The sequence below is a fragment of the Epinephelus lanceolatus genome, chromosome 7 (genome assembly GCF_041903045.1).
Source record: "Epinephelus lanceolatus isolate andai-2023 chromosome 7, ASM4190304v1, whole genome shotgun sequence".
NCBI lineage: Eukaryota > Metazoa > Chordata > Actinopteri > Perciformes > Serranidae > Epinephelus > Epinephelus lanceolatus.
This window is the reverse complement of record NC_135740.1, coordinates 16326072-16350747: the sequence shown is the minus strand read 5'-3', so window position 1 is coordinate 16350747 and position 24676 is coordinate 16326072. Positions and strand designations below refer to the sequence as shown.

At 40.4% G+C, this 24676-nt stretch overlaps 1 protein-coding gene across 4 annotated transcripts in view; it reads left to right on the top strand.

The window, feature by feature from the left end:
* gria1a (glutamate receptor, ionotropic, AMPA 1a) overlaps positions 1-22878 on the top strand; it is a 91550-nt gene extending 68672 nt beyond the window's left edge. Inside the window, exons 12-16 of one of the 4 annotated variants that reach the window (XM_033632481.2) lie at positions 3432-3630; positions 5021-5268; positions 9089-9203; positions 19361-19650; positions 22473-22878. In XM_033632481.2, coding sequence (XP_033488372.1) covers positions 3432-3630; positions 5021-5268; positions 9089-9203; positions 19361-19630 — 832 coding nt within the window. In that variant the 3' untranslated portion in view covers positions 19631-19650; positions 22473-22878. Of the gene's footprint in view, positions 1-3431; positions 3631-5020; positions 5269-9088; positions 9204-9979; positions 10095-19360; positions 19651-22472 lie in introns of all 4 variants that reach the window. The other 3 variants (XM_033632480.2, XM_033632479.2, XM_033632482.2) reach the window with 3 other exon arrangements.
* The last annotated feature ends 1798 nt before the right edge of the window (positions 22879-24676 follow it).

Genomic DNA, 24676 nt, shown 5'->3' with positions numbered 1-24676 from the left:
TGAGCTCTAATGATATGCCTACCCAGCTGCATCTCTGTATACATCGCTGCTGTGGAGCCGGTGCCTTTGCCGCTCCCATTACTATTCCTTTTCATCGTAATGCAATAAATGTGGGAGAGTGAATAATTGATTAATCATTGCCTTAACAAGACTATGAAATTACAGTGCTACTTGGAAAGATTTCCCTTACTGTAATAAGACAGCTTAGTTAATGTTTAACAGAGGCACCAAGGTTGGCTGCTGTGCAATAATGTATGAGGAGCGGAAAGGAGGCTCAAAGGAAGCGAGTTCAAAAGGAAACAAACAGAGACAAACAGGTCTGTGTTTGCCAGTCGCTCTGCTCAACTAGGGAGGAGGACTGCTGCAGGAGAACCAACGCACACCCACACACACTCACACACAAACATCTCTCTTTCTCCCAGTCACACAGTAAATGGTGACCCGGTTGTTCTCTTGCACAGACAAACTACACACACACAGACAATCACACATTGTCTCCTGGAAGAAAGCGTATGCATGTTTGGTTTTTTGTGTGAGTGTGTGTGAGAATGTGTGTGTGTGTGTGTGTGTGTGTGTGTGTGTCTGCGTGCATGCATAGTTGAATGCGTCAATGTCAGTGCCAAGGTGTAGGCCATTGTTGTCTTGGCCCAAAACAAGCTCCTGTCAACCCCCCCGGCACATGAAGAGACAGGCAGTGAGCACAGCGGAGACGTAGGGTGGATGGAGAGGAAAGGAAAAAGAAAGCAGAGGAAGAGTAGAGAAGCGAGAGCGAGGGAAAGAAAAAGAGGACAACTGAAGGAGAAGGATTAGACAGCTGTTTACTGCCATCTCTGGAGGCCAGCAGCAGTCAAAGCTAAGGAGTTTGTCAGCCTCTGGTCGCCTATCCAGTTTACGTTTCATCCCTGCCATTTCTCTCTCTTCCTCTCTTTTTCCCCTCTCCTTCTGTCTCACTGTTTCAACCCAACATAACACACTTTCTCTGTGTCCCCGAAATTGTAAGGTGCGTTCTTTGTTACCTCTGCTAAGGAAGTCATGTTTTTTGTTCAGATTGCTTGCTCATTTGTCAGCAAGATGACGGAAAAACTTTCAGCCCGATTTCCGTGAAATTAGTTGGAGGGGTGTAGCATTGGCCGAGGAAGAACCCATAAAATTTTGGAGAAGATCAGAATCACAGGGTGGATACAAGAATTATTTTTCCATTTTGTAGCACTGCAAGACAGGGCACTTGGCCTTGGCTGAATAAATGGCATCTTAAAATCCACTAGTTGGCAGTAAAGCTAATTATTGACAAAACATCAACGGCTGTAGAAATAGTGGCAGTGGTTTCATTAGAGGACTGGTAAGTCTGTAAGACCAGTGCTTTTCTTAGTAACTAAGGTGTTTATGGAAACTCAAATGCAGACATCAAAATCATGCAACTAATTATAGTCAACTCACATCCAGATATAAATTGTCTGCACAGCTGACATGATGAGGCATTTATTCACTCATTCTTTTTTGCAGCGGCTAGGGCTGGGGTTAAAAATAATCGATTAATCTGATTCAAATCGATCTTCATTTGACTGACCCAATATCAGTTCATAAGATCTGAGATTGATCTTTCACTATACGCTTTTTGTTCTTTTGTCTGTCACTGTCTAACAAAATATCCCCAGTTGAAATGATATTGAATCGAATCGAATTGAATCAAATCAGGACCTTGTGAATCAAAATCAAATCAATTCAGGAAATCAGTGGTGATATTCAGCCCTAGTAACAGCTCAAATGTGAGAATCTCCTGCTGTTGTTTGTTACGTATGATAGTAAACTGAAGATTTTGGGGTTCTGGACTGTCGGTCGGGCAAAACATACAATCGGAGGATGTCACCTTGTCCTAGGGAAATTATAATTTACCATTTTAATCTCTATCTGGCATTTTATTGTCAAATTAATTGAGAACACAGTTAGCAATGAAAAAACTTAGATGCAGCTCTCTCTATTTTCCTTTTCAATGCTCAATTTTAAGACATTAATTTTTTCTTAATGTCATTAAAATTTTGATTTTCCAAGTAATCCTAAGAACGTGTTCTTAAATTTCATGCTACTGATCAATCCTTTGACACTGAAATTACCCACTGGGTGATGTTTGCCTAGTTGGTTTATCCTTTGGCCATGTATTTTATATGTTATTTGATTACTCCTTGTAAATAGAATTAGACTATTGGATGATATGTGTATATGTAGTTTATCTTTTGACATTTCTAGATGAACGATTCTTGTTTGGAAGATAGATATTATATATGAATTTTACCAAAAGAAAGTCTGGGGATGGTTTGAAGAATTTTTATACTTGTATAACTGTACAGAGCTTAAAATGGGAGTTTTGATGCAGGAGAATTGTTTGCTTTAATATTAAATATGCATTGACATATCGAAAAAAGCATGTTGCTTTTCTCACTGCACAGAAAAAGCTTAACCTTACCCACACCCTTTTGAACAGTGATCAGTGAACAAGTCAAAAAACACACACACACTCATTCACACACACACACACACACCCTGCAGACAGCTCTGCATTCTCCCAACTGATTTTCAAAGGCTCGGCATCCATTCTGTGTTTGCTCTCTTCTCGCTCCCTGACTGCTCTTTCATCATCCACCCGTCATCTGAAAAGCATCTTAAATGATTATGTTTTAGCTTCTCCCTTTTTCTTTTCTTTTTTTTTTCATACTTAATCTCGCCTTCATGTTCACGCTCCATTTGGCTTGACGGCGCAAAGGTGAATCATGAAAGCCTTTTTTTGTTTCAGATTTGTGTCATTTTCATTGCGTAAGCTCTGCCTCTCTGTGCCTCTGCACTTGTCGGGGACCCGATATGTAACGCAACATGATTTCTGCTGTTGCTGTTCGAGCTGGCTTCTCTTGAGGTGAAGAGAGAGAGAGAGAGAGAGGAAAGACAGGGATTTGACTCAAGGGATTTTGCTCACAAATTATCCAGTTGTTTTTTCTTTTTTTTCCTTTTTTTTTAAATGTGCAATTATAGCAGTGGCTAAGTGTTCTACTCTGCCTATTAATCCCCAACAATTAATGTGCGTGGCTCCATGAAACATATTGGCAACTTTCTTAAAGTGAGATTAATTTGGCAGACAGGAAGCTGAGTGGGCCTTTGTGGAACTGGTTATCTTTCCTGAGCACATTGGTCTAAGCTCTCCAAGCCTGGTGGAACGAAGAGTGTGTGAGTGCAGAGGGAGTGTGATGCAATGTAGGTCATTTGGATGGTGTGAACATCACAAGGTTTTTAGATTGCTCTTCTTGATTGCGTGCAAAATTGGCCGGGCAGAAGAAGATTGATGCTATTTGTTTTCCAAGTCTTTGCATCAACATAATTAATTCTTGATTGTGTTCTGTATATCTGTTGGTGACCAACCAAAGATCCTGCCCTTCTGTTTATAGCTCTCTGTCTGGCCGAATTGTTGGAGGCGTCTGGTGGTTCTTCACCCTCATCATCATCTCGTCCTATACTGCCAACTTGGCTGCCTTCCTGACAGTGGAGAGGATGGTGTCTCCTATAGAGAGTGCTGAGGATTTGGCCAAGCAGACGGAGATCGCCTATGGAACACTGGATGCCGGCTCTACCAAAGAATTCTTCAGGGTGAGAAACCAAGATTCAAACATTCACTCAAAGGCTCAATCTCTGCTAACCTCTGTTACAAATACAAATTCTTCACAATAAAATCCACCCCGAGTTTCACCAGCTGAATGATGATGAGTTTGCATTATTATTAACTTAATACAGCTCTGCTACAGTGTTAGGAGAGTCAACAGTAAACACTGAGGCTGACATCAGTGAGATAAAACAGTAACGCTGGATTACATACATGCCTCATTTCCTGTAGAATCCAGCATGGAAATGGCAGACTCTGCCACTAAAAATTAAAACTGCTGCACAGAGAGCAAACTACAGAATATAAATACATTAAATGGCTATTGATATAACATGGCAGCCATTAATAGTATCCAAATTTGGTTTCATGAATATTTCAAGAATTCTAACTTTAACACATGGCATTATAGAGCATTTAAAGGGGACATGTTGTGGTTTACCTTATTTTATGCCTTATATATAATGTTAAAATGTCAGATGTTCACATAAAATGTGGCCAAAGTTTTAAATAAAGATGTACATGTATGTAAAAGTAATCCCTAAAATACATTTTTTTCTACTTTGAAGACAAACTCATATCAGCTTGTGATGAATATCTTTATACAGTTATCTGCTCCAGGCAAATTACTTTAAGTGTTTACACAATGTAGCCCACACTGCTACATGTAGCAACATGCTATCGTCAGGAAAACATGTAATCTTGGTTGTCAGTGTTGTTAATTTATCCCCAATTTCAGATCATGTATCTGTTGGAACATGCCTGGTTATGAAGATTTATGTTTGGAAGCTTTTATTAACACTTCACGTGAGAAAGTGCAGCTATACTCCATTAGAGTAATTCCCTGGCTGCAAGTGCACTGCTACATGTAGCTACATGGTAACGTCAGGAAAACATGTTACCTTGGTTGCCAATGTTGTTAAATTATCCCAGATTCCAGATAATGCATCTATTGAAACTGCTGGAACATGCCTGGTTATGAAGATTTAGGTTTAGAAGCTTTTATTGACACTTTACGTTAGAAAGTGACATTCCCTGGCTGCAAGTACACTGCTACACGTAGCTACATGCTAACAGCAGGAAAACATGTAATCTTGGTTGTCTGTGTTGTTAATTTCTGCTCTTTTTATAGATAATTTTCCCACTGGAACAGAGAATTTTAGACAGGGTAAATACAGGTATATTCAGGCAGACGAGGAAATGATGTTTTTGGAACATTAAATCATGTAAACTGTTCTAGCAGAAACCCAAATACAAGTTTGAACCTGAAAATGAACATAAAGGGTCCTCTGTCAGTTAGATGATAAAGTATTCTCACTGACAGTGTCTCTCTTCTTTCTTTGTCCTCCCATTTTGCTCGTTAACAATTCTGGCTGTCAGAGGTCGAAGATCGCTGTGTTTGAGAAGATGTGGTCCTACATGAAGGCGGCCGACCCGTCTGTGTTTGTCAAGACCACAGACGAGGGCGTGATGAGAGTAAGGAAGTCCAAGGGCAAATATGCCTACCTGTTGGAGTCCACGATGAACGAGTACATAGAGCAGAGGAAACCATGTGATACAATGAAGGTGGGAGGAAACCTGGACTCTAAAGGTTATGGCATCGCCACGCCCAAGGGCTCCCCTCTCAGGTAAACCCCTGCCACTGCAGCATGGCTGGATAAAAGCCTCCAAGTGCTTTTATTGGAGCTTGTGCATGAGCCTCATCTGTCACCTGTTGATTTGTCCATCAAATTCAGTTCTTGCAGCGTTTGATCATGTATTAACATACAAGAACTTGAATATATTACTTTATCCTTTTTCCTTCATGCATTTCAATTTATTTATGCACCTTGTTGTCATCAGAATAACACAACATATCAGCATTAGTATTCTGCTCTTGTTTGAGTCTGTTATAACCAGACATAGAAGGCATGCCATTATTCTTACAGTACTTCCTTTATGTTTTTGTTTCTTTTGTCCATAGTTTGCACACTGTCACAAAGACATGTACAACTTCATCATGCCCATTTTCACCACTGATGGCCATCTTTGTTCATGCCTGCATATGTATGTATGGAGCTAGCCTATTCATAGCTGACTAGCAGAAGTGTAAAGTAGGACTATGAGATTTCACGTCCTCTTTAAGCGACACTTGTTTTCCTGCTGCCCTCTAATTAAATTCTAAACCTTCCTCATGAGCAGTTGTGGTGGCTGGTTTCACGTCTGCTTTGAAACTGAAGCATCCCCTCTCAAACACACAGAAACGCTCATACAAAATGTAAATGTACCTCTCACAAACCAACCGGGCCCTTGAAAGCAGGATTACATCTTAGAGGACCACATCCCATACGGCTACTTTCCCACTTACGCCAAGGCTCGCACCTTGAATGTGAAGTCAGCAGAGTTGAATTTATATTTGCCACATTCAATGTGATAATTGATGTAATGAACGATAATTCATACTGGATGTACTTTCCTGCCATCGATGTCCAAGAGCAGCAGCTGTCCTTTCATATTACATTAACATCCTTAACCAACTTCCCATTCATATTTCTCTTGCAACTACAGAGAGAGCGCAGGAGCTGGTGGCATCTGAAGCTTTTAATCTATCTCTAATAGGCCTCATTCATTTTAATGAAAGGAGCCATATGGGGAGATTTCATTCAAACTCGCTGAGGATTCATTCGGGGTTCCACCTTGGTTGACAGCCAAAGGTCAGAACACGCTGACTAGAAATGTTGGGTATGTCTTATTCAAAGGCTCCAATTAAAATAAATACAAATTACATCTCGTACAGCAAGTAAGTGCTGTTTTAGTGTCAAGGCAAATGATGAAATGAATGTGCTCTCAAGTCATGATGCAAACCTACCATGTAGCAATGGGATGCAGCGTTGAACTGCTGAGGATGGCGCCATTATCTCTCTCTCTCTCTCTGTTACTTGTTAGCAGAGTGATGTATGTTATTCTCTGGCTGTTCTGTTCACAGATGTCAGATCCTGAGTTTCATCAACAGATAACAAAAAATCATGATTGGAAATGTTAAAGGAAGGGAATTTTGAATAATTTACATATTTTTTACGGTTCATATAATTCTTTTTGTGCAGCTCACCAGGGATCTGACATCAGTGAATGTCCAGTGAAATCAAAGAGCTGAGTTCAATCATACCTGCAATACATTTTTAATGCATTAATTTGTACAGAGTACTGAATATAAGGGATGCGCTGATTAAACTTTTCCTCTCTCTATGCCAAATGTGATACCTAAACTCGGTGTAAATGCTGAGTACAGATCTGATACCAGTGCTCTGTTTTTTAAATTACTTAACCTTGTCACCATATTATGAACTGAAGATGGACACAACTAGGGGTGGCAATCGCCACAGGACCCGCAATACGATAATATCATGATACTTATGTCACAATACGATATTATTGTGATATGCTGAGTATTGTGGGGAAAAAAATATTGCCATGTATTACCTTTTTTTTCCCAACTGCAAATTATTTACCCAAAGCAAAACTTTGTCAACATCAGTGTTTCCTCATAAGATAAAGTTTTTGGTCTGTTCATCTGAATTTAATCATTTTCAATACAGCAAATTGTGATGCAAAGCAACCAGACTGACCAAAACCCTCATAAAACCTGTCGTAAATGCCACCCTTCCTTCTGTACTTCATGTCTCTGTAGAGCTTGCATACAGCTGTGTTGGTGAAAAACATTGGGACGGAGTCACATACCTGGGTTTCATTTTTTTTAGCGTGTAACAAAAGCCTTAGTAGGTGATGGACTGTGTTATTTTGTTAGCTCTCAGAGTTGGATGGTAGTTTTGTCGAGCTAAGTGTGTCCAGCATCTCAATGGAGAATTAGTACCACCTACTGCTTATCTCGATTAACCAAATACTTGCATAACAGTAATGGATGGGAAAGTGCATAAATTTGCATTTTCTTTCGCAGATTTTCTAAGAAATTCGATTAAAATTTGCACTACATTTGAATGAAATTCATTCAATTTCCCAGTAAAAGTTTACCGCCATCTTCATGCTAAAAGGCAGTTAATGTGCCTCACAAGTGGAGAATAACATCACTTTAATGCACCAGATTAGCTCACTGCTGTATAAACAGCAGAGAAGAAAATATTTATGTATTAAGTATTTCATGTGATAAACCAGTCCGACAGATCTGAGCGTCCCTACTGCTTATATGTTTATACATATAAATTGTAATACCCATATTGCGGTGCAGGCCTGATTGAAAGCAACACTTTGAAAGTAAAGATAAATAAATAACATAACCCTTCATTTTACAGGATGTGCAGACGGCCTGTCTTCAAACTACACTCTGTGATCAGTCTGTGAAATGTTTCATTTCTTACATGTATGATGTCCAACCACCCCCATGCCTGCCTGACTGTTTACCCCATCCCACCTAACATACAGCGCAGTAGCCTTCCTGACATTCTGCTCGCCTCGAACCAACTGACCAAACTAACCAATGACCTGCAGGTCTCCATGTCCACACGCTTTGACTTCTTTCTTTGTGTCTGCGCCCACGGGGCTGAGAAAGAATTCAGAGGTTTTACCAGTTCTGAGGATAACTGTGTTCCCTACAGCTGTGTGGTGCACTCAGGGCTGGGGATAAAGACTCTTCTGCGTCTGCTGGTGAGAAAGGCAGGATATCACCAAACTAAATTGCTGCTGCACAGAAGAATTGACACTGATTTGAGGGAAAAGACAATCTGGCAAAGGCTGTAATCTTCATTTCTTTTATGCAAATTGTGATTGCAGATTGTGCCTTTCTGTGATTTGTGGATGGAGAGAGTCTTTGTCCACAGCCAGTCAGCTATAGGAAATACACACCCACACTCACCAGAGAGAGAGAGCAAGCCTCGGGGAGTTGCTTTGGATGAGGTGGTTCATATAGATTTAGGACTGCGTCTATAGTTGGTCGCACAGTTTCCTCTCAGCCTCTTAAAGAAATAGACCTGTTGTGGAATTGAACCTGACAGTTAAAACATTGAAAGCCTCTGTCTGCATTTGTCTGTCCTGATAGTTATAAATTAATCAACACAGGCCTCTACTCACCACGATGCAGTTATGGGTTGAATATTGATAGGTTAGTTACCATAGCAATCTGTATGCTGGTGCCACTGAAAGGAAATTACCATCTGTAGACAGACTTCCGCATCCAAGGCATCTCCATTTATAGAGTCTGCTCTGCCTCCTTCTGAGGCCCCTGCTTGGTAAAACCTGACTCTACTGCTGTATGGACGCACGGCATTTCAGCCCATTGCAGATACACAATTAACATGTGCATCTAAAGCCAGTGCTCCTGCTTCATATCAGTAGTAACATGCAGGAGTTTCTAATTGCAACTCAGTGTTGTCATAATCACCACCACCATGCGACCAATCTTTTATATCTGTCCCATAGAGTGTCTCCTAATGGCTATCGTTTTATATTATTTTCAAGAAACCCTGTAAACCTGGCAGTGTTAAAACTGAACGAGCAGGGCCTCTTGGACAAATTGAAAAACAAGTGGTGGTACGACAAGGGAGAATGCGGCAGCGGGGGCGGGGACTCCAAGGTCAGAGCCAGTTTGATAAACCCTGCGGGTAACCCACCACCACTGGGAGTGGGGGGTTGTGGGGAGGGGGGTAACCGGCAGGCCCACACTGCACTACCACTCTGGCATCACTTAATCTCTCTGTGGTGTGGCGAAGGGCAAAGGAGAAGTGCCAAGGGGGGATGATTATTTGGCTTTCGGTGACTGGATTTGAAAATCACAGAGGGGGATATTTTGTATCATCTCCCCTGCTTAAACAAAATGAATATTGATGATTTCAAATTGATCAGTGTGTAGTAATTAAACCAGCTGGGTCCCCAGTGTTCAATGCTCTTTTAAAAGCCTGTTTATCCATCTAGTTAGGCTCTGGAATTTGTTCTGTTTGAGCTGTTAACTTTAGTCAATTACTTCTTTTGGCGAAAGATACAATTGAGACATCCATGTTGCATAAATGAGGGTAAGCAGTGTGCCGGTTACCCCAAGTGATATAGTAATACACATCTACTGCCTTAGGGAGCAAGCCAACCAAGCTAGATGGAGTATTAATGCATATCACTTTGACTGATGTTTCTAATGATGTTAATGCTATATTGATTATATATATATATATATATGTGTGTGTGTGTGTGTGTGTGTGTGTGGTCTGTGCGTGTTTGTGGTGTGTGTGCAAGTTTTGTTCTCTCAAGCGAGCTCAAGCATATAAGTGTGTTTGTATTTGCTGCTCTGTGTCTCTGAATCAATAACATAAAATAACATGGTATAATATGTTATTTATGTTATTTCCTTATGGTTGGAAGAATCCCAGTAAACCTAGCGGTGTTGAAACTCAATGAGCAAGCCGTCTTAGACAAACTGAAAAACAAATGGTGGTACGATAAAGGGGAGTGTGGCAGCAAGGACTCCGGAAGAAAGGTTAGTCTCCAACCCGAACCTGTCACCTCACAGCACCTCCCAGCACAACCCTGCCCTGATCCTAGACCAGCTCCCAAGTCCAGCCCTCAGTCTCTATTACACTGAGCAATACTCCCCATGTGGTTCTAACAGTAGTACTGTATTGGCCCGAACATAAGACAAACTCCCATTTTGCAACATATGCTTATGAATAAAGATGAGAAACACTGAATGTAACAAGTGTAGGCAGATACACTGTGTTAAACATATTTTAAATGTAGCGTGCATTTAAATAAGAATGCCGTAAATACATAAAAAAGCAAAGTAAACTTTTTTGTTTTTTAGTGACTGAAAATGATGGAACACCAGTGAATCAATTTTCTAAAACAAATGACTTGATTAAATCACTGATTTCAGGTTTAACCAATAAAAAGAATGTGAACTGCAGTTATCAGATTTAATCAAAACAAGGATGAGAATTCCTCCGTACTGACAACATCATGGCTACCACTATTACTGCTACTACTGCTACTGTCAGTAAAGTTATACTGCTACCATCACTTCTACAATTTCTACTGCTGCTGTTGCTGTTACAACTTTAGCAACACCTGCTGCTCGCAGCCCGTTCTCATTCCCAGGGCATCAAATACGACAGCCCAGTCAGTGGTCGTAGGCGTCTTATTTCTACACACAAGGCACCCTTTAGCATCTGTATAAGACGTAGCCTACTGGGATTTCAGCTAACACTAGTGTAAACCCATCTGCAGCAATGATGTAATATAAAGAGCAAGAAAGTCCAAGTAGGGTGGGCAGAAGGGAGCGGTGGTGTTAGTGCTCCAGGTGAAACGTTGCATTTTTTTAAATACTGTTACTGTCACATGACACATGAGACTGATGTGATGTACATCACTCATCAACTTATTTGAGTTAGGTAATAAACTTACCATGCTTTTACATTTAACCTGTTTGGTTCAGTTCAACCAAACTCAAGTTCATTTGCCCCCTAAGAGCGGTTTGTTTGGGCAAATATGAACACGGTAATCGCACTGGGGTGCGCACCAAAACAATCAGACTAAGACCTTCTTGAAAAGGTGGTCCGGTTACAACTCTATGAACTCTGGTGCGGTTCATTTGCAGTAAGAACATCTTCCGACCTCAATCCGAACCAACTGCAGTCACATTACACATTGTTTGGGTTAAACAAGCACGAGCATGTTACAGTCCTGGAGGATTATTAATGTGCGCCTCCTCCTGTACTGCCTTAATATGCACATTCAGCACATCCAGTGCATCAAAACATTGTTTTCCACAGCTGTGCCCCCTTTTTCAAACTGTATGGTTTGCCTAAAATGAACAATGACAGCAATATAGTACACGATGATCAGCGCTAAAATCAACCTGCGTAGCTGTCCCTCCATTGTGACATAGAAAGTGTCACATTTATCTTGCAAGTGTACTCTTCTTCTTCGTTTTGTTTACTTCCTGGATTTTTCCCACATGGAAATTCTGACCAATCAAGAGGAGCTTTCTCATGCAAGGCATTTGATCTGGTCCGCTTGTAAATGCTGCCGTGCGAACATGAACCAACTCTAGGCAATTATGCAACTTTGTAACAAAACTAGTCCCTGATTCAGATTAAAGCAAGCAGGCTCTACGTCTGACAGCACCCATAGTTATTTTAACCCAAACCATGATTTTTTTTCCAAACCTTACCAAGTAGTTTTGTCACCAAAACCCAAAGTAGTTTGGTGACAAAACCTACGTTTCCTGTGAAAGTAGAAGTTTGTTTTTAATGAACATTATTCATGTAACAAAGGGGAAAATGACGCACTGTTCCTGAGCATCAAAAACTGGTGCTAGAGGGGTTCCTGGAGCAAGCTGACCAAGTTGACGTATTTGATGAGTTGGAAGTTGAGCGTGCTGCCTGAAAATTAATGGTAATCAACTTTCATGCCATCATCAGTAAGCTCTGTTTTAAAGTGTAGGGAACTGTTAAATTAGTTTTCAAATTGTTACTGTCTCTCAGGGCTAACAATGGCAGTGTATTTCTGCTGTAACATTAACATGAGGCAGTAGAAAACCTTAACAGCCTACATGAGAGCCTATGTATCTTTTGCTGAACAACAGCCACTGTGGCCAGTGTCAATTAAAGACAGAAGTAAAGGCTAAAGCGTAGTGTAACAGTAGTAAAAATAGAGCAGGGTTACACTGATTCAGTAATATCAGTCACACCGCCTTATCTATGTGGGGTTTGCTAACATTATTCATCAAAAGCTAAAACTATTGTCTTATATTCGGGCCAGTACTCTGGTGGTACTCTTGTGTCTATTTCTCCTACTGAGTTTGTGTTGTCAGAGATTTAATGTTCATTACCAGCGTGTAAATAAATATTGTGTGGTGGATTAGTCAGGATTGTTACAATAGTTTGTTGTATTTATATACAGCCACTGTAGTTACCATCTAAGTGGAAAACATCCTCTTAGAATAGATCTCCAACCTCTCAAACACACATATACACACACACACACACACACACACACACACACACACACAGATCAAGTGTGATGATAACCTTGAGTTTGTACTGTCGATTGGATATGAATTACTCTGAAAGCAATTTGCAGCTCTTTACCAAAGAGAAAGAATGAGGAAAAGAAACACAAGGGCGTGAGGAACACCGATGATGGGCCACTGAACTTTGCTGAGCCCATCAAACATGTTGAGCCGTAACCTTTGCATTCTGGCCCTTACAGTAATCCTGCCCCTGACCCTCTCACTGCAGAGTGCATGTGTGGGTGCAAACCCTGTCAGTCTGCTAGATCAACCACAAGTCACACTAAGTCTGCCACAGTGCACATCCATTTACTGTTGATGTTATCCACTGTTTCAAGAAATAGTCCCCCCCCCCCCAACTGAAAAGCTTTCCTCCTCTCCTTCAGCTGGCCTTTTGATCCTGTCAATACAGTACCAGTGCCAAAAATGTTTTCCTTCCTTTCCTTTGCTTATATTTTGATACTTTAGAGCAAGAGTGTCAAACCATGTGCCATGATGGGCTCAGTATCCAGGGAACACACTAAAAACAAAATGATTTTTTTTTTTTTTTTTAACTTAGCCACAGGCTCTCAGCAAAGAAGTACATTTAAGGAGAGATGTAGTAGAATACACTGTCTCTGCAGTACGGTTGCATAAGTGTTTATTTAAGAGTAGTTTACTGTGAAAATTTAAATCCGCCCCCAGTCACCAGAAGAAAATGTTGGCCTTGTATGTTTCTGCACTTCATTAGTATATTAGATTTGTATGTTTCATATCAACATTTCTAAAGTGATGTAGATCAGGTTGTGTGAGCTGAGCTTCTCATCAGGTGCACGAGGGGATAGTGGATGGCGTGAGACCTAGGTGACCAACCTGGGTATTTTTAACGATGGTGTGTGACATTTCCAGCTGTGTTTTTGGCAACAAAAGAGGGTATTTTAAGCCAAAACATGATCTTTTCCTAACCATAATGTTGTGGCTTTTGTGTCTAAACCTTACCATGCATTAGCCACTGCGTTGTTACAACATAAAATTGAAAAATTCAAAATGTCAAGAAACATTAAGTGTCTCATATTCTCAAACATATTCTTCGTTTGCAGAAACATACAATGCTAAAATGTATTCTGGCGAATAGGTTATAAATCATGTAAATATTATGGATGGGACTTCCCAGATACAATACAATATTACACAATACTTGGGTCACACTACAATATTATTGCGATTTTAAATGTATTGTTACATCTTAAGTTTTGCCATAATATATTGCAATTTATTACCCTTTTTCAAGTTAAGAAAATTAAGCAAATTAAGGAAATACTTCGTCAGCATCTTCTTTTATCTAATAAGATACGTTTTCAGTCTTTATATCTCACTTCAGTCATTTTTATTGTCATTATTTAGTGGACTGTAAAGCAACTGATTTTATTATTGTAGTAGGCCAACAAAAGTTTAATTTGTATTTGGAATATTAATAATTTATATAGTAAAAAATCAATATTTGGCCTCCAAGCCACACAAAATATTGCAATACCTTGTTGGATAATTTTTTTCCCCAACATGCTAAGTAAATATTACTATTCACTTTATAATAAGTGTTTGTAAACATAACTTGAGTTAATGAATAATTTTACAATATGGGAATATGTTTATTCGCTTTCCTCATGTCACGTTAGATGAGAAGATTGATTCCTTTCTGATATCTGTAGGCTGAAGTTTGTGCCATCAGCTGCTTAAGCTTAGCTTAGCATTAATTCGGGGAAACTGCTAGCAAGACTTTATCTTAAGGTAACAAATTCTGCCTACCTGTCCTCTAAAGCTCATTCATTAGGCATCACATATATCTCTTTTATTTAATACAAAATACAAATTGTAAAAGAAAAAAAACTGCCCAACAAAAAACACATTTTGACACTTCAGTTTTGTATGTATTGTACAAACAAAGAAAAACCCACCAACCCCTGTTTCCAGTCCCTATGTCAACCTAAGCTAACTGGCTGCTGGCTTTAGCTTCATTTTAACATACATGGATGTATGTATGTATGTATGTATGTATGTATGTATGTATGTACATACATACATACATGGATGACAGGATGCTGTTGATCTTCTTTTAATATTTGAGGGTTACCAACAACCTAAGTAAGTGATGCTTTTATTTGCAGCTGTTGTCTCATCTGCTTAAAAAAAAAAACACTGAAACTCTCTACAACAACACCAGCTCACGGCTCTAAACAGTAATTAGCTGTGTGAAGGACCAAGACCATTCATTAGTAGCTTTTTTCTTTGGGTGGTTTTAATAGTATTTTTTAAGTTTAGACACACATATTTATTCTAAAACATTTCTGAGGATTTGGCCTCTGTGACTAAGCTGTGTGAATACAGCCTCAGGGGATATACGTGAACTCAGCCAAAGAGAAGGGAAGGGTCTTTGAAATCACCTGTTGTTTGGACAGCTTGCAAACACTTAGTCCATCGTAGCACATAGTTTGACACACATGCCCTGGTATAAAAAACTTATTTACATCACATAATGCTACTGCATGACAGGGAGAATCTAATAGTTGACCAAAATACAGACTAAATGTATTAAAACACAAATTTGCCCTGGGGTTCAAAAGTATTCATTAAAAAAATAGACCATATTAAAAGCCTGAATGTAAAGTAGAGACATAATGAAGTGTTTCCATATGGCATTAATCCCCTCAAGTGACTCAAAGATATTCCCATAACGTATTTACATGAGATAATGTCCTCATTAGACCCCATTGTTCCATGAGAGCCCTTTAGGTTGACTGATTCAAGTATTCATGATTACTGTTCATTACAGGCTATAAATAGGCATAAATGTAAGTAGGCTCCACTGTGATAGAGAATAATGACCTGTAATATGAAGCAATGTCCAACTAGAGACTTGTTTGTGTTGTTGCTGCATGAATGCATGTGTTGTGAGGTGTTAACACACTTTACCTGTACCTCTTCTCTCACAAAATGTAATAATTTTGAGGAAAACAGTCATGTGTATGAGTATTTTGACTTAAAGGTACAGTGTGTAAGATTTAGGTGGATCTATTTGCAGAAACGGAATATAATATACATGATTATGTTTTTATTAGTTCACAATCACCACAATCACCACTAACAATTGTTGCATTTTTTAAATAAAATTTATAGTCGTTTAAATCTTAATAGGGCGCGGGTCCCCTTCCACAGAGCCCACTATGTTTCTACAGTAGCCCAAAACGGAAAAACCAAACATTGGCTCCAGAGAAAGCCTTTCTCATTTTTACATTACTTGAAAGCCAGCGCAGGTTTTCTTACACGCTTGGAAATGGAGGGTGAGGGGAGGGTTTTCGTTAGTTACAATCTGCATTCTCACCTATAGATGCCACTAAATCCTGCACAGTGTACCTTTAAAGGGTTAATACAGGAATTGTGTAAAATGTTCTAGATCGGTATCTTTTTTTCATTATCTGGGACCTGTCTCACAAAGCAAGTGCAAGACAGTCTGGTTTTTAAACAGGCCTCAATAATAAGGCTGACATTTTAATATGCTAAGTAGCTTGGAACAGGAAAATAAATAGGTTTGTCTTTCTCTCTTGTAAAGAAAAAAAATTACAGGATGAACAAATACAAGAAAAAAAAAACAGAACATTGAAATGTTTCATTAATGTTGCTTGTGTTGGAGTGGCGAAAAAGCACTGCAGGAGTGTGATTTGTTAAATTAAAAAAGACTTGATAAAAGCCTGTGACCAAAATGTAGCTTGAATAAATCACTGGGAGCTAATTTGCAGTGTGCAGACATCTTCCTTTTTTAAATTACAAAGGCTGATCACTGCTTGTCATTAGGGCGCACTCGGAATACTTTTTAGAGTACTATTTATATGACAGTGTCTTCATGAAGTCGATTAATTTTCTCTGGTCCTGCAGTGAGGGAACTTGAGTCCAACTGTCTACATTAAACCAGTCACTGAAAGAATTTCAACACAACAGTAGATTTCAAAAATGGTTTTTCCGACTACTCACTGTAGTTACTGTTTTGTTAGAAGCACTGTTTTATTCCCATAAAGAGGAACTAACTACACTACAAATCTTAAATATATTTCTGTTACAACAAATAATCTTAGGAGCAGTAAAGCAAAGTCATTTGGACCTCATTCACCAATAGCCTCCTAAGTGTTTTTTTCTTAAATGTGTTCTTAAGAAGGGCTCTAAGAAAGTCTCCGTCAGATTCATGGCATGTTCTTAAACTGCAGATCTGTTCAAACCTGTGTTTTCATAATGATGAATCCCATTGTTCTTGTAAGTTTAAAGTGTCTGTCAGTTGATCCTCATTAGCATAAGTAAATGCCCCGAAAATCCCCATAAAGGGCACGAGACTGCAGGGCCGTGTGCACACACAGAAACTGAAGAAGAAGAAAAGTTGAGAGAGTTAAGTCAAGAATGGCCAAGTGAAAGTCTGACGAGGGTGGAGCACTGGACTCCAAACATTAAAAAAAAAAAAAAAAAACTTTAATAGGTAAAAGTGGAGGTACCTCTGCAGGAAGTAAACACCAAAGGAGTTGTCATATTTAATAGCATCAGGAGTGGATATAAAATAACCAAAAAAGATGCATGGGATGCTAAAAATATGCATTAATCATCCACCTGACCCACAAACCACAACTTTAATGCATTACAGTAGCACAACTGTCAGGACTGAGCGCTCATTAAGGTGTACATGTCTGTGTGTGTTTAGAGAGAGACTGAGAGGGAGGAAGTGAAAGTGGACTATTTCACACAGTGTTTCTGAAAGTTATTAATAACTTACTCTTAATGCTGCTTTGTCACTTCTTGTCCTGCCCACCCAACATTGATATTTTCTAGCATGTTAACTATTAGATGGCCTGGCTCCCATGAGCATAACTGATGTTAATTGAAATGTTAGTGTATTTTTTATTTTAAGAGACTATAATGCTTATGATAAAACAATCAAATTAATAATTATTCTACTAGAAAGTAAGTGAGCTCTTGAGTGTGCGTGCGAGTGTACACATTTTTACAGTAAGGGGATGTAAGACTTTCTTTAGACCCACAACAATGATAAATTCAAATTCAAATTTTTACAAAAATAAACTCACTCATAAACATACAACATTTCCATACGATTTTATTTTTCTAAAGCCACAGGAAGCCACAGGAGAGGGGCTAAAGAGCTGCATGTGATTCCGGAGCCACAGGTTATCTCCCCCTGCTTTAGTCATTTACATGTGAAAAGCAGTATGTTTTGTTAGCTTTGGCCATAGCTATTTTTGTGAAACCTAAAAGCCAGAGATAAATGCAAATGTATCCAGCTCATATTTAAAATCCTGCTTTGTGAGACAGGTCTCCACAATAGATTTTTTTTATTGTGGATGTTTTGTGTGTGTCTTGTCGTCTTGTCTTCTTTGATATCTTCACGACTGTACTTTGTCTCATTGTGAGCCTAATTAGTCAAGGCCCGTATACTGTGCGTGAGTGTGTGTGTGTGTGTGTGTGTGTGTGTGTGTGTGTGTGTGTGTGTGTGTGTGTGTGTTTCTATATTTCTTGGGTCCCAACCAAGTGGCAGCCTCAGAGGCTGAAAATTGAAGCCAACGCTGAACTGCCAAAAGCTGCAGTTCCTTGTATGGCCACTTGAGGCTGACTCACAGAATGTATAAAAATAATGGACGTAGCTACCGCGACATCACCCATTGGTTTTTGGACTCCTGTTTTGAAGCCCGGAGTTTGGCATGTGTGGCCATCGCCATCTTGTTATTGTGGAGCTAGAGGTGACCATATTTGGACGAGAGGGTGGAGCTGTGGAGGAACGAGAGGATTGGATCTGACTGAGAACCTGAGGACACACCTTAGAGTAACTTAAAGATGTACTTTTAAGCCTTTGTAAAATGTGTGTGTTATTTAAAAACTCACCCCCGTACAGTTGTCATGAAGGGGGAAATTAGCTATAGCGACCAAAATCTTTTTTTGCACTCTACTGTCAACATGTTTATTTCTGCTGTCAAGTATTGACTTCTGGAGCCGGTCTCAAGTGGCCTGTCAAGGAACTTCAGTTTTAAGCACTTCCGCATTGGCTTCATTGATCCCCATAGACTGTACTAAAATGCCCAACTTTACAGCAGCTATAAACATGTGTACAGCCTGGTACAAGAGATGTTTTTTATAGCTAATTTCAACATTCATGATGACCGTATGGGGGTTGAATTTTTATGTAACTCACCCATTTGCATTTTTGTAAGGCTGAAAGTTACGGATATGGCAACAACCAAAATTCCAATCTTGAGGCTTCAAAACTGGAGTCTACAAACCAATGGGTGACATCATGGTGGCTATGTCCATTATTTATAAACATTCTGTGGTCCCAACACAGGGAGCCCACCCACAGTGTGGGGTCCGACAACCTTATGAGGACCAAAATGCTTGACCCCACAAAGTTAACCATTTAAATGAGTTCCAGAGACTTCCCTGATGTGCCTGGTGGCTCTCTTAAAAAATCCCTCACAAGAAAAATCAGTGTGTGTGCATGTGTGTGTGTGTGTTTGTGTGTGTAGTCCTTGCACTTGTGATTCCTATTTGTTAAACTAATGTTTGTCTATGAGTTTAAGTGTGTGAATCTGTGTGTCTGTCTTTAGTCTTTGGTCCTATGTGTGTAAGAGCTGTAGAGTGTGTTTTGTTGCCACTATCGCTCCTCACCCCTCTGCTCTGCACCCCCTCCACCTTTCCCTCCCTCCCTCCAGGACAAGACAAGCGCTCTGAGCCTCAGCAATGTGGCGGGAGTCTTCTACATCCTGATCGGCGGCCTGGGCCTGGCCATGCTGGTGGCGCTGGTGGAGTTCTGCTACAAGTCCAGGACCGAGTCGCGCCGAATGAAGGTGTCCACCGCGCGAGCCGCTGCCGCCTCAGCCGCTCAGGCCTTTCACTGCTCAGCCTTAGACAGTGGTGCTAGCGCCCCCTACACAGAGCTGCAGAGCTACGGCCTGTACGCCAACAACACTGTTAAGATATAAGGGCAGAGCACAGCCACGGGGTAGGAAACGCTGTGATTCAAACCATGATGATGATGATGATGATGATGATGATGATGCTGATGACATCCGCCTCCTCACCCTCCCGCCCATCTAACCGTGATCACAGTAGGGCCTCTCACGGCTTCCACCGCAGTGCAAACGCTGTCCTGTACCTCTCTCTACCTCTGCCGCTACCTCGCTCAGTCTTTACGTCACTGATCTCCTGCAGTGTTGTTGAATCACTTGATTTGAAAATTGCCATTATGCCTGTTTCTTTAGCTCATACAGCTGACATTATTAGCACTGTAGCGGATATGGTAACAAAAGAAATCATTTGTCCTGTGTTAGTATTGCAGAGTTTTAGCATATAGCATATTTAGCATAGTTAATCTTTAAATTCACGTTTGGACCTGAACACCTCACACTGTATTTTATCGACTAGGGATGCACTGATTGTAAAGTTCTGGGCTGACACCTTTAAAAATAACAATTTGGCTGATAACTTTTTTGTTGTTGTTTTTCATTTTGTTTTTGTCATTTAATTCTTTTTGTGTCAGGGAAACAAAAAAAATCTTCATCCTAAGAAAACTTAAAACTTAGACTGTTTTAAAGTCATTCAGCCCTTCATTACACTTCATTACACCTTTGAATGAGCACTAATTCAGCCATACAAATTTATGACACAAGTCTTTTTAATATATATATCACAATTTGCCCCTAATATCTATTTTATGTTACTGTGAAAACACCAACAAATTTCTCCTTCAAACCGCTGTATTTATTAAACTTTCTCACCAAACACAAAATTTTACAAACTTACTTTTGAACACATCATGTTAACGTTATAATTTACCTTCGCCCAGTACTCATTTGTACTGAAGAGAACATGTTGTAAATCAGTTCAACGTCCATTAGCTGTAAGTTCTGCCCACCGGCTGCTAACAGCTAACATTAACTAGCTCTCCTCCTGCCGATGTTAGCACAGCTTTGTTGTTCACTATGTAGCATTATTGGGGAAAAAATAGGGTGTCTCCTCATGCGTAGATAGTGAGTTTACCGCTGTCCCGATGGCGTCCTGGGGGCAGATCTCTGTTTGTTTCAGACATGTTTTCTATTGTCCCTGGGTAAAAAGGACGCTGTTAGTCATTAAGTCCTGCTTTTTAGCTTCTGTAAAATTAATGTGACAGTTAAACGTCGGCCACTGCCATCGGTGACTTTCATCTCACTGTCAGATAGGCTGATGGCAGTTATAGGGCGATGTGTCGATACCAGTGTTTGGCCGATAAATCGGTGCATCCCTAATGTTGGCAATGTGTTGATACAAATTTGTCATTTATAAGCATATTGTTAATTTCAGTGGTGGATGATATAAAATATAAAAACTCACAGGTTAAATACACATTACCTTTCTACCTTCCTACATTTCCTTTCAGCCCTTTCAGCTTACACAAATGTTCCTTTTAGTCCAATCCCATTACTACACTGATTACAATAATCTTGGAGCACACATTCACAAATGAAGACATTTCATTTCGCAGCACAGGTATAAAGGCAATTTAAATCACAGTGGTACATCTATCTACCTCTGTCGCTCTGAGCAAATCTCTCCCCTGCTCCTTCTTCTCTTTTTGCTGACTGTCTCGCAAACGCAGGGCCCATTGTGGTGAACATCCTTTATATGTATATCATAAGGCAGGCCTGGTGCGGCTCACATGTGTTCCATCACTGCTTTTTAACCTAGAACAGTCTAACTCAAGCTGTTGTATGTTCAGAAATCTGAAAGGAAGGACTTGTTGCTTGTTACACTTCATCGGGAGATGTGAGGTTTCTCCTCCGTCAACAGCGAAATCATAGCTGTTACTCATCTGCCTCGTGGATCAATTTGCAACAAACAATCTTTGATTTATTCTCCCAACATCAAAGCGCCCTCACTGATATACTTTTCGTGTAAACAGATAGAAAAAAAAAAACAAGGCAGGGCCAAGACAAGGAGTGATCTTCTACATGAATCTCTTATGTTTTAATCAGCGCACGAAGAGGCACCTGATCAGTATGCTGATGAGATTGGCGAGCAGCCTATTAGTGCGGTGGTGCCTTTATGCTGTTTGGCTTGAAAGAAACAACAACGTCGTTCCAATTAGAGGCCGAAGTAATTCTCCAATCCCCACGTAGCACTCACCGGTTGCTCCAGATCTCGCTCGCTTTGCCCAATTTAATCAGCTATAGAATAGGGCATGCAGGCAGACACAGAAGACGAACACACACATACATACACACACACACACACACACACACACACACACACACACACACGTGTATCACACATCATTAGGTCGGCTTTGGAGCCCAGTTGCTTTTATTGCGCTAGACTGGAGAATAGAGCTATTAAACCAATGAGTGAAGCCTCGGCTCCCTTCTTACTGCCCACACTTCGCTCTGCTCCTCCTGTTACAAATTAGGACATTGATGCACATCAGCCAGCACTGCGGTTTACCACCCGCGAGTATCACTCAGGCCCAGATAAAGAGGGTGAAAACTAGCACCCTATGACTCCTAACAGCTCATTCTGCTCCTGAGTTTCCTGGCGTGCCAGCACCACATCCAGACAGTGACATAAACAGCTGCTTATGTGCATAAATTCATGTAATAAATAAAGAGAAATTGCATAACTTATCTTTATACTTCTACAGCTGAAAGGCCTTTTAAAGCACATAATTCAGTGCGCTGCTAGCTCTAAGTGTTGCATAAGAGTTCTCTGTTCTGATTAGGATATAATAGATGCATGTGTGAAAGGCTGAAGTCTGGTGTGGAGACTAATTGTAACCCTTTTTTTCCCTGACAGCAATCCATCAACGACGCCATGCGCTGCTCCACCCTGACCAGGATGAGTGGCAACGGGAGCGGCGGAGAGAACGGACGCATCCTCACCCACGACTTCCCCAAGACCGTTCAGACGCTGCCCTGTATGAGCCACACCGCCAGCATGGGACTGGGTGCCTCTGGCATGTGATCATCATGTGACTGTGCTGGCGGCGAGGAATAGGCAGGGTGGGGCAGAAGAAGAGCAACAAGACTCTAATGACCTCAAAAATCATGGCTGTCCGGTTTGACCCATCTATTCTCCTGGCTGTCAATGCGCCCAACTTGAACAAGACTTAACCTACTGCCAAAATGCACTCTCGAACCGCTCCTTACAAACTCCGAACAGAGACTCGCAACATTTTTTTAATTGGTGGATGTTTGAAAAAGAGATATGGAAAAAAAGAAGGGAAGTGTGCTGCAATAAAGAAGCCGTCAACGGGGCGTGTTTTTGAATTTTTTACAGTGTTCATTTGTGTGGAGAAAAAAAAGAACTTTATTCTTCAGTGTGACGCCTGCGCTGTGCCATTTCGATGGAGCTGTTGACGTTAGTCTGCGTGTGCAATATCTTCACCTCCACTGCTGACCCTGTACTACCTAGATGCTTTCTGATGGCTGATGGGACGTGTCTTTGCACAGACGTGGCAGAGGAGAACAAACACTTGTGACTGCTACAATGATTTGATATTGTTTTGGGACATTCCCGCTCTCTTTCACTCTCACATTTACACGCCATTTTGGAAGGACAAAGTGCTCTGTGTAGCATAGCCAGTTTTTAATGATATAGTTTATGGTTTACACTGTTGTAATAGCGCAAAGAGCTTCGTCAAAAGTAGTTTGATTTGATTTATCTGAAGGTTAGTGCTGTTTAAATCAGCGGTACAACAAACATGCATTGCTGCTACACCTCATTTAACACATCATGCCTTGTCTTTGTGCCATATGACCATTCTCACAAACGCACACAGATACACTATACACTTGTTGCTACTGGGTCATTTGTTTGACCGACAGATAGATAGAGAGTTTTACTATTTAATGATCACAAAAAAAGTCAGAGAGCAGATTCAAAAATTCTAACTCTGACTCTGAGAAAGGTTATAGAATAGATAAAACAATTACTTTGTGGCTATGTACAGTACTGAGTGACCTTACACTGTATTCTACTGTTGTGACATTCATAGCATATCCGTTGATATACTAGGGAGTCTGTTTGCAGCACATGTTAACGGACAAAGATCGACAAATAATTCAGATAGAATCTGGAGAAATATTCCTCAAACTATTGTCGGGGCTGCATATTTCACTCACTCCTGTGATGTATTTTCAGCTGTATTCGGTTTTAATGAAATGGGCAGCCGGCTATTCACTCTCAATTCCTTGAGATCCCCCTGCAGATCGTGCATGGCCTATATAGAAGGGAAGCTGGCCTCCTCTCGCTGTTGCTAGCTGGCTCAGGAAAGAGGTGTGACTGAAACACTTGGTGTGAGTGACAGATTCACACTCACTATTATCTGTGCTTATTGGAAGTCAAGGTTACGGGTGGTTGCCGCACTGCTCGGCTGTAGACTTCTCCCTTTCAGATCATGTCAAGTGAACAGAAATCAGAGTGGCACGCCCTGGACAGTAGAGGGCAGAGATGACACAGGGCAGACAGACTGGGTTTGGCATGTAGACCTTTAAGGAAAATTCCACGTGAGAACATGTATGAACATTTACTTTGCATTTCTTGGCCTGTTTTGTCAGCTTGTTATCAGCTCAACAACATCAGAAAACAATCCTTAAATCATGCTGTGATTTAGAATGAAAGGACAATTTAGAGGAAAGAATATTTTTCTCATTGTCAGATTATCCCATGAAAGGACATGACACAGTGGGTTGTCGTGTATTCTATGAAGCAGTGAGGATTTAGCAATATTTGACACAAAATGTGATGACAGTTGTGTGGGATTGAGGTCGTGTTTATTTATTTAATTTATCTGTTTGTTTGACAGGGACAATGCACAGTGTCTTAGCAGTACCAGGGTTAGCTATAAGCTAATTTACAACTGTAGGCCCTGGGCAAGAAACGGAAGATAACATCTCTGTTAGGAAGAAATTAACACTGTAGTATAAAAACACAGATACGAGACAGGACATACTCACTATACAGCAACTACAGCAACAAGTTAATCTTATCGTCAATGT